Source organism: Gouania willdenowi, chromosome 1 (assembly GCF_900634775.1).
Source record: "Gouania willdenowi chromosome 1, fGouWil2.1, whole genome shotgun sequence".
In the NCBI taxonomy this organism is placed as follows: Eukaryota; Metazoa; Chordata; class Actinopteri; order Blenniiformes; family Gobiesocidae; genus Gouania; species Gouania willdenowi.
In genome coordinates, this window is record NC_041044.1 from 7,130,539 (window position 1) to 7,145,999 (window position 15,461).

At 37.0% G+C, this 15,461-nt stretch overlaps 1 protein-coding gene across 1 annotated transcript in view; it reads right to left on the reverse strand.

Moving 5' to 3' along the window:
• The window catches only part of mfng (MFNG O-fucosylpeptide 3-beta-N-acetylglucosaminyltransferase), a 31,007-nt gene extending 17,065 nt beyond the window's left edge, over positions 1–13,942 (reverse strand). Inside the window, exon 1 of the mRNA XM_028444307.1 lies at positions 13,364–13,942. Coding sequence (XP_028300108.1) covers positions 13,364–13,735 — 372 coding nt within the window. The 5' untranslated portion in view covers positions 13,736–13,942. The remainder of the gene's footprint in view (positions 1–13,363) is intronic.
• Positions 13,943–15,461: the final 1,519 nt, after the last annotated feature.

Genomic DNA, 15,461 nt, shown 5'->3' on the forward strand with positions numbered 1-15,461 from the left:
AGTTACTTAGTTCTGCTTTAAAGCACATGTATACAGTGTTGTATTGTATGGAAGCCCAAAAGAGTCATAATTAAATAAATAAAAACAACATTTTGAAATAAATACCATTTTGATAAATAACAGACAAATATATAATATGGCCATTAAATTGTTAAATAAGGTAATATTATTATGAAATCCGTTTTATTATTCTTAAATAATTTGATTTCCATAATGGTCTTTATTATTTAATAATGTCCTTTTCCACAATGGCCTTTTTATTTCATAATGTCGTTTTTCAGCAGAATGAATTCGGTCTGTCAATCAAAGCTAGTGGGTTGGACCATTGATTAGTTTTCCTAGACATCGGTCATGGCCGTTCTTTGACCAACACAGTGGTAGCAATGGGAGGGAATATAAATAAAGTATTATTAATAATAAAAAAATAAAGCAAGAAAAGTGCAGTGAGATGTGTCTGGCTTGAGTGTATTCATTTTGAGTGAGGGAGCGTGTGTGTGCGTGTCAGTGGAGCAGATGTGTGTATGTGTTAAGACCACCTGGGTTCAGTCCAACACGGTGACCGTGACAGGTAGCGAGGTTTATGTTTACATTGCAGGTGGTTAATAAAGTACAGTTCTCCAACACCAACACAGCCTGTTGTTTCTGCGCGGTTCCACTTTTATCTGAGGATTTAACACCAGAGGAGGAGCTACATTAACATTAGCTACAAATGTTAATCGTTCTACTTTAAACACAGGTTTAAATTGTTTGTATTTTGTCATGATAAAATGACAGATTTAAAAGATCTAGATCAACGACTGAGTACATGACATTACATTAATTTATATGACATAATAGTACATTATATTACATGCTTGTACATTAATGGCTCTGCATCCCTGGTTCACGCTGACTTTGTACTGTTTCAAAATCTTAATTCTAACATAAAAACATTCCACAACAATCCAATGCTCTTAGTCCAATCTGATTTTTCTTTCTCCCACCAAATCTCCATGTTTTTCAATCCTTATTGGCGTAATCCTAATAAGAGCCATTCTGGGATGTTTTATAAAGATATTATTAAACCACTGACACATTTGTAAAAACTTCAACCAAACCATTCAAGAATGAACCTGATTCCAGCTGTGGAAAAGGCATTAAATGGGTTCAGTGAGCTCTTCAACACTGATGTGAATCAATATGCTTGTGTTAGAAGGTTTAGGATAAAGGCTTCAGCTTATTATGCTCCTTTAACAACAAAAACACTGCCAGGCTCAAAGCACAGCTCACATCATGGCTTCAAATAAAAAACAAGTCCCCAAAGCTAAATCTGTGTGTTTGAAAGAGCAATTCCCTTTTGCAGCCATAACGTCAAAATATTGTGGAAAACAGTGAAAGAGCTGAATTATAATCCTGTAGCCTGCCTCCAACACTTTATGACATGGAGTGGCAGACAGGGAACACATGGTCGACCTTTTTAAAAAAGCATTTTACAAATTCAAGCTTTATTTCTCATGTGTCGTCTGCTGTCGCCACAATCTGCTGCAGACTGTGTGGAGTTATTTAAAGGATGTGGTGATGATGGTGAACATTCATTCAATGTGTGCTTCTACTTTCACACTGGCATCAATTGTCAGCATGAATTTATTTATTTGATTATTTATCTTATTTTTGATATTCAGTTTGAAACTTAATAAATCTCATACAGAGTTCCAAGTTATTTACATTTTAATTGAACAAATATGATGATAATGATATTTAAAATGTTCCTAATAACATGATTTTTTGGTCTTTATCCTTTTCAAAATATTGCATCGATTTCGCAAATCCAATATTGCAGGGCTGTCAAACTCATTTTAGTTCAAGGGCCAAATATGGACCAGTTCGATTACAACTGGGCCGCAAAAATGTGGGCATGAAAACCATCATTTCAACATTATTGTGCCCAAGTTTGCACTTCCAGTTATGAATTAGACATAAAGTATGGAAGGCATCAATGTTTGGTTTATTTTTACTCATTTTTATATTTTTTTCGTTTGGTATGTCTGTCTGTAATGTATGTTTTTGGAGTCATTATGTGTATGTATGTGTATCTTTCTGTTGTGTTTTTGTGCATTTTTTGTATAAATATTGTTTTTTGTTGCCATTTTAATGTGATTCTGGAGTCATTTTGTGTATTTTTTCTCTAAATATTTAGTTTTTTGACTAATGTTAATATTTTTGTTATTGTTTGGTGTATTTTTCTGTAATGTATGTTTTTTGGAGTCATTTTATGTGTTTTTGGAACCTTATGCAAATATTTACAGTTATTTTGCCGGTTTTTGTTGTCATTGTGTGTTTCTGGAGTCAATTTGTATATTTTTGTGCATTTCTGTTGTCGTTTTGTGTTCTTTCTGTATAAGTATTGTTTAGTATAAATAGATTATGTGTGGTGAGGGCATGTTTTGAGATGTGTGCGTGTCTTTCTGTAGCGTCACGCGTGCATTTTCCCTCTTGTTACTTGTATGTGTGCGTTTTGTTTTAGATGGTGGGCCAGTTTTATTATTTTTTAAATAACATGCACTTTTACCCTAAAGTCCCTGGTGTTGAAGGGGGTGTTTTGTGTGTATGTGGTGCTTGGCGCCTTGTGACCGTGGCTGCACGTGTTCGTGTAAATGGCAACACGCTTATAGGTGCTATAGAAGCAGTCTGAGGAGCCAGTTTAATAAAGTTAGTGACAAAAACACAAAATGGACTTGGATTAATTTTTCATGTGTGGAATAACATGTTTTCCTCATATTTTACTTGCTGCAGAGACGATATTTATTACTGTAATTCTACGCATCATGAAATGTAATGGCTCTTCCTGGGGACTGCAAAGAGATGCATGTTAATGTTTTTATCACTTTAACCCTTATCCTGAGTCAAACCCTGAAACCTGAATCATAGCGCGCAAAACAACTTCCAGCCCCCACACATTAAGTTTGAAGGTCATGTTGCACAGCACGAAAAAAGTCCGAAAGTGAAACTATTATTTTTGTCTCCCCATGTGATCATGTTGTCTCGGTGTAGCACTTCTGGTAAATCCACGGCCTAGTTCTGCAAATATTCTCTGAAACTAAACCGTTTTTACCCCAGCACCTCCTTAGGGTTAGGGAAGGGTCCAGGGTTTGGGCCAAATATATTTTTCAATTACAGTTACATTTTCAATTATCCATATTCAATTACGATTACGGTGGCTGGCATTTTTTCCAATTACAAATGAATTACAGTTATATTTTTTTAGCTGAAAGTCAATAACAATTACGTTCACAATCACTACATTTTTATTACAATTTTACTAACTTTAATTCACGTAGCATTGTGATGATTGTATTAGAGGTGGGAACCTCTGGGGCAATGTAAAAGAATAAGTATCTCCAATAGTGCTTTCTGTAAACAAAAACAGGGTCTGTCTTACCAATGACACCATTATAGTACAATATTCCAGTAAATAAAATATTAGTTCCTTCAACAAACAGTGACAAAATTTCTGTGAAGACGTACCTGCACATTTTAGTGAAAAAGCAGAAAAGGTTTTGAAAGGAAAAAAAAAAAAAAGCGAGCATATCGATAATCTATCGTGCGGAAAAATACTGCGATATATCGCTGTATTGAGATGTCTTCACACTCCTAGATTGTAGCATCATCTTTATAAACTTAGCTTATTAAAACATCAGCTTGATACACAGTATTGTTACTGTGTGAAATTGCATCATCCCTAATAAAAGTAAATACATTATTGTGACTTTTAACCTCTTTTCTTCATATTTAATGCTTATTTTTTGCCAATTTAACTGTATTCACAATTTGTCATTACCATTATTTGCCAGTTTTAATTAATTGTTCCAACTTTTTAAATGACATTATCCCATTGCCCTCCCCCATTTTCAGTCCGTTTTTGGCACCTCTAATTTGCAACTTTTAACCAATTTCTGTTTTTTTTTTGTTTTTTTTTTAATTCCATTTCACCACCATTTCATTATTTTTTTGTTTTGTTTTTTGTTTTTTCGTTTTTTTTGGGGAGGGGGGAGGGGGATCTAGTTTGAACCGTTTCATCTCTGATAAAAATAAGGATTTACATCTTTAAGATGACTAATATACCATGGCACAAATAGTAAGAAACTTTGTTACTGCAAAATGTTAAAAAAAATAATACTTATTTGAAATTATAATTATAAATATAAATTATAGTAATAAACTACCTTGATAACAGTAGATATTATTCAGATAAATAAATAAATGTGGTTATCACAGATTCATGGAATCACCATTTTGCTGACTTTGGGATGGACCCCAAAAATCTCTCCCCTTTATCCCCCTTATAGATGGTCCTGTCTCCACATGACTGTTCTTCAATGTTCATGTCTGTGTTCAACCACCTTCAGTTACAGTGGGGATCCCCGCCCTCTGGGACATTTATTTTGTGGGTCGCCGGCTGAAAAGATTGAGAACCACTGTTTAAGGACATGTTTGTGAAACGTGTCTCAATCTACATGTGTTTCTACACTTTAAATGTACTACATTTAGCAGATGACATCGGTATAAAGATGAATACTTTCTGATCAATATTTTTGTGATTTATACGTGGTGGCATTCAGATTAATTCAGCTTTTCGCCTCCCCTGAAGTGTCTGAAGAGAAATGTGCAGAGAGCAGAGAGAATTTTCTTTACTTATTTTATCAGTCTACCTATTCATCCGTTTTCTATTTCCTCGTACAGAGATTAGTAATGCGGAGCGTTCAGCTGAGCGAGGAAAGCTCACACATTTTGTTCTGAGGTCAGTTTAGATACTTCAGTTAATCTAATGCACTTTTTTAAAACCATATTTAGTTTATCCATTTATCTCTTTATCCCACTGAGTGTCCTAATGTCCTGGCTCTCACTCAGCTACTATGCAGGCTACATGCTCGGTAAGTAGGTGACTTTATGAATACCTGTAGGTAGATTTGTTTTGCAGTGAAAACAGATGAGTGCATCTGCATTGACATTATACAAACCAACAACACCACAAAGTCTTGCTGCTAAGTATGTTGAATGTTTACGTTGTGACACAGTTTAAATAATACAAATGTCAGCCATGTTTAATAAAATCATTTTTTAAAAATGACATTTCTGGATTTCTTTTTAGGCTTAAGAACCTGGATGCTGCTTTCTTAAATATGGGAAAACCATGAGCATCCTTGTTACATCCAGCCAATAAGCTGTCTGTAAATAATAATGTTCCTCTTCTGCCTTACTTTATACAATATTACTCAGTATTCATTGTAAAACCCCACTTACGTGTATATATTTTCTGCACTGTTACCTTGACCAATATCTTCTAATTATTTTCGTATTTATTATCATTATTTCCCTTTTCTATTTTTATTTTCTGTATTTGTATTTAGCTTTCTTGCTTTTTGTGTCTTTGGCTGGTGTGACATGTGAATTTCCCCACTGTGGGATAAAATAGTCCGTATCTGGTGTGACCACCATTTGCCTCACGCAGTGCCACACATCTCCTTGGCATAGAGTCGATCAAGTTGTGACTCCTCTTCAATGGCTGTGCCCAGTTGCTGGATATTGGCAGGAATTAGAACACGCTGTCATATACGCCAATCCAGAGCGTTTGTGAGAAATAGTTCTTTCGTGTATATAGAAATTGTTTTAGATCTTTGGGTTCAGCTCAGGAAAATAAGAAGCAAAAATGAAAGTGTTGCATTTATATTTTGTTCAGTGTATCTACTTATTGATACTTTAATGTATAAGATATTTCAGATCTAGTGTCAGGTTGTCAATCAGCAAGATGTAGCGCTTTGGCAGTAGATACAGACCTGGGGCCTCTTTTATAAATGTCGCGCACACACAAAACAGGACCTGAGAATGTGCGTACCTGTGCGTCAACTTTAATCCGTGCGTATGAATGTTTTGGAGATGTGAAGAAATGACGGCACCGGTGGTTAATTAAAGCTAAATTCATCTCCAATATTTAATGTCCTTGCATATCAAAGTAACAAGGATGTAACGATTCATCCATTACATCAATAAATCAATTTATATTCCTACATTCCAACTACATCAATCTGTGCTCGGCAAGTTTGCCTTTTGGATGACATTGATTGATCTAAAATCTGTTTAAATGGTAATCAATTGATTTTATTGATACAAGGAAAGAACGCATTGAATTTTAGCAAGGCAAACTTTATATGATGTCTTTTAAAAGACGTTACGATAAAATCTGTGACGTAATTGTCAAGTGCCAGCAGACAAAACATGGCAGAGAAGCCGGCAAAAGAGATATTGATCAATAATCCACATTTGGGTCCAGTGTGTGTAAACACTTTGGCTTTAACACAGACGGAGATATTCTAAAAAAGTCGCTCACTGTGTCCACCGTCGACCACCAGGACCTTCTGACAGCGTTAGCATTAGCTCTGCAGTAGCCTCATGATATCTATCACGTTAGAAGGAAAAGTATCAGGTATTGTATTATTTTGATGTATGAAAACAAGCAGATGAGTCAAATAAACCTATTTTTATTAAAATCGTATTGAGCATTGAAAATGAGAGCAGAAAAATTTACATCCTGTTAATTTAAACTAAAGTGTTGGATGCACTACTCAAATAAAATGTAAATACATTTGTGATAAAAAGTTTTTTACTTGTTTGTTTAATCGATTTCAAGTCACTGAATCGTTTTGGATCTAATCGTTCTAAATTAACCAATATTATCCATGAACTGAATCGGCAACAATGAATCATGATTTGATTCGAATATTAAAATGAATCATTACATCCCTGCAGAGTTATATACCTACGTAATCATAAGAGCCCTAAAGTGTTATAGATGTGCTCCTTTAGTGCATGAGCCATTAGATCAGTGGATGAAAATATGTTCATGTTAAGGCTCTGAGAGAAAAAAGAAAGCCGTCGTAAAACGTGCAGACAATAAATCTACAATCTGACAAGTTTGGTGCATGATGATATCAACATCCTATTTATCAGATACTTATCAGTTCAACTTCTACTGTTTGGTGAACCGGTTTGGTTGTTTGGACCTTTTTTATGTTTTTTTTTTTTAAACTTCCACTTATCCATCACTCCATCCAAAGAAGATTAAAGACGAATCCACAGAATGAGAACATGTAGCCTCTGAACACTTTAAGAGTCAGTCTGACAAGCTCTGACAGAAGTCATTTAACTTGTGATGAGATGTCACACGGGTGTATCTCCTCTGAGGACAATCCCTCTGCTTTTTAAAAGATGGCGCAGCCATGAGAGCCATAACTCAGCTACACAAAGAGACACAGCCAAATACTGTAGATAACCAGCTCAATATATCTGTCAGCAAGATCCTTCAACATAGCAAATAACTGATGAAGAAAGATTATTTAAAGCCTCGAAAATTAGACCAAACACATTCTTACAAAGATTGATTTTTTACAAAATGTTTAAATCTTAGTAGCAATGTTTTTGGAGAGGTTTTTTTGTTTGTTTTTTGGGGGTATTAATGTGAGCATGCTAGCATGCTAATATAATAAATAATGATGTTGCCAACCGTCCTTTAACACAGTGGTTCTCAACCTTTTCAGCCCGCGACCCCCAAAATAAAAGATCCAGAGACCGGGGACCCCCACTGTACCTGAAGATAGTTGAACACAGACATGAACACTGAAGAACAGTCATGTGGAGACAGGGCCATCTATAAGGGGGAATAAAGGGGAGAGATTTTTGGGGTCCATCCATAAAGTCAGCAAAATGATGGTTCGTTTATGGTTGTTGGTTGTTTTATGAATCTGTGATAACGACATTTATTTATCTAAATAATATCCACTGTTATCCAGGAAGAGTATTATTATTTAGGACATAGTGCATAGTCATCTTAAATATGTAAATCCTTGTTTTAATCAGAAATAAAATGGGTTAAAAGTGAATAAAAAGGGTGTAAATGGTGGTGAAATGGCATTTTAAAAACCACTGAAATTGGTTAAAAGTTGCACATTAGAGTGGCCAAAAATGGACATAAAAAGTGGCAGAAAAAAGTTGGAACAATTAGTTTAAACTGGCAAATAATGGGCACGACAAATCATGAATGTGGTTAAATAAATTTTAAAAAATGAGCACAAAATGTGGTGAAAAGATGTTAAAACTGACAATAATAGGTCAACAAGAGTGGTGGAAAGGGTTTATAAGTGCCCAAAATGTCTTGAAAGTGGAGAAATTGTGCAGAAAATTCATTAAAATGTGATGGAGAAGTGGCAGAAATAGGAGTAATGTAGCAAAAATGCATTAAAAGGAGCAAAAATATGGCAAGAAAAATTGATGAAAATAGGTTGATATATGGCATGTTTGGTGTAATTACAGAAAGTAAAAATAAGCAAAAGTTGGCTCAAATTCTTCAGAATATATTCCTAGTTCCTTGAAGGCATCTGTCGACCCCCTCCCAGTGTCTTCCAGCCGTAAATGGGGTCCTAAATGGAGTAAAACAAGTGTAGACTATTCCTTACTTTTTGTGTCCCTGGTGTTTTTAAATTGATTGTATCCTCACTTTGGCAAAGTGGTGTAAATCACAACGATACTGTATGATATTGATTCATTGGACATTGCTCTGCTGTGATTCAGGGGCCTTTGACCGATTTAAGGGTGCTTTCACATACTGTATATCTCAGATTGTCTGGTCTTTTTAGTGTAAAAGCTTACTTGAAGTCTGGTGTGGAGCAAACACACAAAGTGGTCCTGTGTAAAATGTGGGTCTGGGATCACCTCAAGCAAAGTCTGGTTTGGTTTTTATGATCTGACAAAGCAAACCTGGACCAAATATAGGACATGATGTCTGAAGGAGTTGCTCTGAGTGCCGATGGCATGAGCTCTATCAGAGAAGATGGGGGAGAGCCATCTCTGTGTTTATGTAGCGCATAAGCCCAGATTGTTGGTCATGTGATTATGGGTTATTTTGAATTATTATTATTAATTACATTTTAGGGGCGTTTATTTTAGGATTTCCTTTGGAAAATGCATTTTTCTGACCAAACTGTTGTTTTCATCTTCGTCTTCGCCTGAGTGTTGACAATATTTCACTGTCAACTGTTGCAGTGTTAAAATGCCACAATGTTGCACCTATCCTCCAGACTATGTGTGAAAGACTATAGAAATCATTGACACAATCACATACATTTGAACTAAAACTATAGGAAAAAAAACAAGCATTTTTGATGTTTTGACATTACCGATATATCGATGAATACAGTAATTATCCTTCTTAACAAAATTAAAAAAAAGCTAAGAGGAGAATTCCAAAAATGAAAATGCCAAAAGCTAATTTACAAGGTTGGAAAGGACCAGAAAAGGAAAGGCATCAATGCACCAAAAATCAACCTCAAAGGACCAAACAGGTAATACAGTAAAAAAGACCTGAGCTATGTTTCACTGACGATGTTGATTGATGGTTTGAGTGTCTATCGATTTGATTGATCCATACATTACGAATTGATATATCGATCCAAATCTATTTTACAGTATTTGTTGTTTTTGTCCATTCTAGGATGACATTGAGATTGATTTTAGACATGGCTGAAAGTCCAGGTTATCCTAGTGAACGTGTTGCATCTTCACCTCTAGTTGTTTCCTTATTGCATAACTAAAGAAATTAGAAATGATATTTAGTTTTGGGCTTTAAATGACTTTTTACCCAAATAAGTTTTTGTGTGAGTGAGTGAGTGAGTGAGTGAGTGGGTGGGTGAGTGGGTGAGTGAGTGAGTGAGTGAGTGAGTGAGTGAGTGTGTGAGTGAGTGAGTGAGTGGGTGAGTGAGTGGGTGAGTGAGTGAGTGAGTGAGTGAGTGAGTGAGTGAGTGAGTGAGTGAGTGGGTGAGTGAGTGGGTGAGTGGGTGAGTGGGTGAGTGAGTGAGTGAGTGAGTGAGTGAGTGAGTGTGTGGGTGAGTGAGTGGGTGAGTGGGTGAGTGAGTGGGTGAGTGGGTGAGTGAGTGAGTGAGTGAGTGAGTGAGTGAGTGGGTGAGTGGGTGAGTGAGTGGGTGAGTGGGTGAGTGGGTGAGTGAGTGAGTGAGTGAGTGAGTGAGTGAGTGGGTGAGTGGGTGAGTGAGTGGGTGAGTGGGTGAGTGAGTGAGTGAGTGAGTGAGTGAGTGAGTGGGTGAGTGGGTGAGTGAGTGGGTGAGTGGGTGAGTGAGTGAGTGAGTGAGTGAGTGAGTGAGTGTGTGGGTGAGTGAGTGGGTGAGTGGGTGAGTGGGTGAGTGAGTGAGTGAGTGAGTGAGTGAGTGAGTGAGTGAGTGAGTGAGTGAGTGGGTGAGTGAGTGGGTGAGTGGGTGAGTGGAGTGGAGTGAGTGAGTGAGTGAGTAGTGAGTGTGTGGGTGAGTGGGTGAGTGAGTGAGTGAGTGGGTGAGTGGGTGAGTGAGTGAGTGAGTGAGTGAGTGGGTGAGTGGGTGAGTGGGTGAGTGAGTGGGTGAGTGGGTGAGTGGGTGAGTGAGTGAGTGAGTGAGTGAGTGAGTGAGTGAGTGAGTGAGTGAGTGAGTGAGTGAGTGAGTGTGTGGGTGAGTGAGTGGGTGAGTGGGTGAGTGGGTGAGTGAGTGAGTGAGTGGGTGAGTGGGTGAGTGAGTGAGTGGGTGAGTGAGTGGGTGAGTGGGTGAGTGAGTGAGTGAGTGAGTGAGTGAGTGAGTGAGTGAGTGAGTGGGTGAGTGAGTGAGTGAGTGAGTGAGTGAGTGAGTGAGTGAGTGAGTGAGTGAGTGAGTGAGTGGGTGGGTGAGTGAGTGAGTGAGTGAGTGTGTGGGTGAGTGAGTGAGTGAGTGAGTGCGTGAGTGAGTGAGTGAGTGAGTGAGTGAGTGAGTGAGTGAGTGAGTGAGTGAGTGGGTGAGTGAGTGAGTGAGTGAGTGAGTGAGTGAGTGAGTGAGTGAGTGAGTGAGTGAGTGAGTGAGTGAGTGAGTGAGTGGGTGAGTGAGTGAGTGAGTGAGTGAGTGAGTGAGTGAGTGAGTGAGTGAGTGAGGGGTGAGTGGTGGGGTGATGTGTGTGGGTTGAGTGGGTGAGTGAGTGAGTGAGTGAGGATTGAGTGAGTGAGTGAGTGAGGATTGAGTGGGTGAGTGAGTGAGTGAGTGAGTGAGTGAGTGAGTGAGTGAGTGAGTGAGTGAGTGAGTGAGTGAGTGAGTGAGTGAGTGAGTGAGTGAGAGAGAGAGAGAGTGAGTGAGTGAGTGGGTGAGTGAGTGAGTGAGTGAGTGAGTGAGTGAGTGAGTGAGTGAGTGAGAGAGAGAGAGAGAGTGAGTGAGTGGGTGAGTGAGTGAGTGAGTGAGTGAGTGAGTGAGCTGTTATGGGTGTAAACTGTTCTGAAATTCACCTCTGTCTCCACTTCCTGTTCTCTGACCAGATTCCGTTTCAGTATTGTTAACAGTCGCTTTGCTTCCGCTAGTGCAGACAACCTGCCTGCAGAGCTTCCTGTGTGTGTGTGTGTGTGTGTGTGTGTGTGGTGTGTGTGTGTGTGTGTGTGTGTGTGTGTGTGTGTGCGTGTGTGCGTGCGTGCGTGTGCGTGTGTGTGTGTGTGGTTTTGCTGTAGCTCAGACTTAATGTTTTCATGAGTTTATAACTTTATCTTCTATAAGTTCTATAGTTTGTGTTTGTAAAAAGATGCCAGTAATTTTACTCTTTCTCTCTTTTTAACTCTGACATCACAACTTTAAAATCTTTAGCACCAAAAAAAATAGTTTTTTTTTCTTAACAAAAACAATTATTAAAAAAATAATGGGGAAAAAAAACTATTCACAAAACTATTAAAACTAAAACTATTAAAATGATTTGATTTACATCATTCTAAACAATGGAAATGTCCACTGACTTTTTGTTTTATTAGCTCTTTCTCCAAGTCCTTCAATTGTCATTTGCATATTGTTGTGTTTTTTGGTTGTTGTTGTTTTTTTTTTTTTTTTTGTATTTTATGTCTGACATACAGTTGTGAATTTTGCACTGTTATCTTTTGTTAATATTTACTTTGTTTTTCTACTGTCTGATCTTTCATTATGTTGCTACAAAAGTGAATTTCCCCTCTGGGATCAATAAAGGCAAATTCTGTTATATTCTATTTCTGTTATTATTAATAATGCTATATAATATATATCATCATTTTGAATGTATTTATAATTTTGCTCATCAAAATTCTGATAAAAAATGTTTTACAACAATATGATTTTTTATAATTATTATTGTTTTGTTTGATAGAAAAGTTTAACTCCAAATACTAAAAAAACAAGATCTAAAGGGGGTGTGGCTGCAAAATGCTGCTGTATTATGTTTGGTGGCTTTTATTTCCTTTTAAAGTTATAAATATATAATGTGTTGTTGTTGCTGATGTTAATGAGGAGGACCTTGCTGTTGCTGTATGTCATAATTGCTATAATTCATGTCAGATAAACAGGAAACTATGAATCAACGATGGGCAACTCTATCACAGCGGGGGCCACAAAAATGTGATTATCTGAACTAAGGGCCAGATTAGAAACATTATATTTATAACTATATATATAATTTTTGTGTTCTTGTAATTTTGTGTATTTTTCTGTAATTTTTTGCACTTATGTTGTCGATTTGTGCATTTTTAGGTGTCTTTGGAGCTATTCTGTAATGTGTTGGGTTTTTTTTCCTTAATTTTCATAGTCATTTTGTTTGTTTAAATCATTGTTGTGTACTGTCTTTGTTGTCATTTTGTGTATTTTTTCCTTCATTTTTTTGTGTTTTTGTGTACTTTGTGCATTTTGCTGTCGATTTGTGTGTTATATTCCTTCCAACTTTTTCAAAAACAATTTTTGGGGGTTTGTATTAGGAGCCACACAAAATTGCCACATGTTGCCCCCGGGCCACCAGTTGCCTATGTCTGCTATAAAAGAATAAGGGATCAAGAAAAAAACAAAACAAAAGCAAAGCACTGCAAATATAAAATACTAAAAGGCACATAAAAAGAAAAAATAACTGTAGATCTACATATGTTATATATTGAAAGAATAAGAATATGGTGTAAAACTTGAAATTAAAAGGAAATTAAAGAAGTGCTGACACTGATCAATGACAAAACTTTTCAAATTAATTGATTTTTTTTTTTTTTTCTTTACTCCAAATGACTGGAAATTCAATGGGGGGTAGGGTGGAAAATAAATGAACATTTTATGCTTCTTCTTTTTTTAAGCATCATCTGTCAGTCAGAAACAGAACTAAAGTTTACATTTCGTGCAGTCATCAGATCTGCAGAGGAACTAAGTTTATTCCGAGGCACATGTGACTAAAATTGAGTGAATTAATGTGTGGCATTCTGACTGAAAATTGTGTTGGAATATTTGCATGGTAACTATATAAGTAATAAGTTATAAGAATAATACGTTTCAGGTTAGCCGACACTTACGTGCGCTTTGGTAATGGAGATCCAAGTCTCCAAAAGGAGAGCCAGGCGCGTCCGGTGGAACCTGCCGGTGGTTTTGACAGCGATGTAGATGTCCTCCACCTTCAGCTTCGGCTGGGTCACCTGCGCCCCACTACTGCTGTTCACCGGGAACCGAGCATCAGTGGAAGCGGACGGAGCCTGAACCTGAGCCTGAGCCTGGATGGAGCGGGAGAGCGCAGCGGGGGACGCACCGGAGGACGCACGGCCTGCCCGGGCCAGCAGAGCAAGGCTGCTGATGCTGGTGCTGGTGCGTAAATGGAAATCCACGTAGAGAAAAATGAACAAGGTGAAAATCAGGACAGGCAGCTTCCGACGTATCCATCTCCTCTGCATGGTTTTCTTTGATCCGTCATTTAGAGGTTTTTTTTTTTTTTTTTTTTTAAGTTTTGTTCAAACGCTTCTTTTCGTTCCCGCTAATTTTTTTATATTTAACTAGGCTACATATTTTGTCAATATTTCTGAGAAACTGTGGTGTCACAAGTTGTTCTCGTGTCAACATGACACTACTAATGAGGATTCTTTGACATTGTTTCAGCCCTTTGCTTCCCCTTTTCACATTGACGTAAAGTTTTGTCCATAAGAGCAATACAGGTTCCTGTTGCTCTTTCAAAATAAAGCTGAGATCTATGGGACTGTGATACACATCCGGTTTAAGCTACAAGTTCACTTCTTGCAAAGTATAGATGGGCATCCCACAAAGTAAAACTGGAGTTTGTTGTGAAAAATATGTATTACACAAAATTGGGAAGATATTAACAGAACCAGTGCCACCAATTGGATAAATGAGAAACTCGTCATTGATTTTATGTTAACAACCAAGCCAAAATTGCAGTCCCAAAATCCATGTAGAAACACAGACCTTTTTCCATTTTGTTTTTTAATATATACCAACTAACTTTGAATTTCTTTTTTTAGTTGAATAGTGTTGTTTAATTAACAGAAACTTAGTTCATTTTATTAATTAGTTGAATTTTTTTAGGTTAATTTTTTTGTTGCTTTTCCATTTTTAAACCATGAGATTCAGTCACACAATATTAAAAAAAAGGGATTTGAGAAGCTGTATTTTTGTGCTTAGAAATGTCAATTAAAATATTAAAGCATGTTATGCTAAAGCAGGGGGAAGATATATAAATTGAGCATTTGTCATTCTTGATTTATTTTTTAAGTAAAACTAAAAGAAAAACATTTATTATGATTATGTGATCTTCACTGGTCCCACTTTCTAACTTATTTAATTTAATGTAATCTGTTAGGTTTTATTTTTAAAACACTTTTTGCAGTTCTTGTGTTTTCAGTATTGACAATGTTTGTCATTTATCAGCATGTTTACAGCTGACATTGGTCACTGGCAGCCCGGTGGCCAAATGTAGCCCTCAGTCTATTTTTGTGTGGCCCCTAAAGTAAATGCACAAAATGACTCAGAATACACACAAAATGACCAAAAACTCCATAAAAACGTTGAAAAAAAAAAAAAAAAAAACACACACAAATTGACTGAAAAAAATTATTCCAGAAAGGAGCTTCAACAAACTCTGAGTCTATCCATGAACTCTGAGTTAACATACCACGCGATGGGACATTATCGAAATATTTAAATCTTGAGTTACTTACATGCATGAGCGCAATATGAAGCCATTATCAATGGAGCAAAGATAACACAAACTACCATGGCAACCAGTTGGATGAGAGCGATTTATTTCACGCCGATTGGTGATATAAGCAAGTGTTTGGGGAATATGAGCCTATTCTAAGGGTGTGTTCACACAGAATGCGACTTCAGCGACGACAGCCATTAAGACTCGCTTGAACATTGTCGTGGGGGATAGTATGAATAGTGTGTGTCTGAGGAGCAGAAGGCTGCACTGAGAGGGCTGATCACTTCTTCTACAGCTGTATGTTTAGAGCACTTATTATTTGTACTTGCGGTTTAAATGATCAACTTATGGCGTTACTAAAGGAAAAGGTCACTCAAAATACATGGAGAATTTAAAAAGCGTATTCAAGGAATATTCCACTTTTCTTTGGCCTCTCATCCCCAATGTTTTTTTTTTAAAAAAAG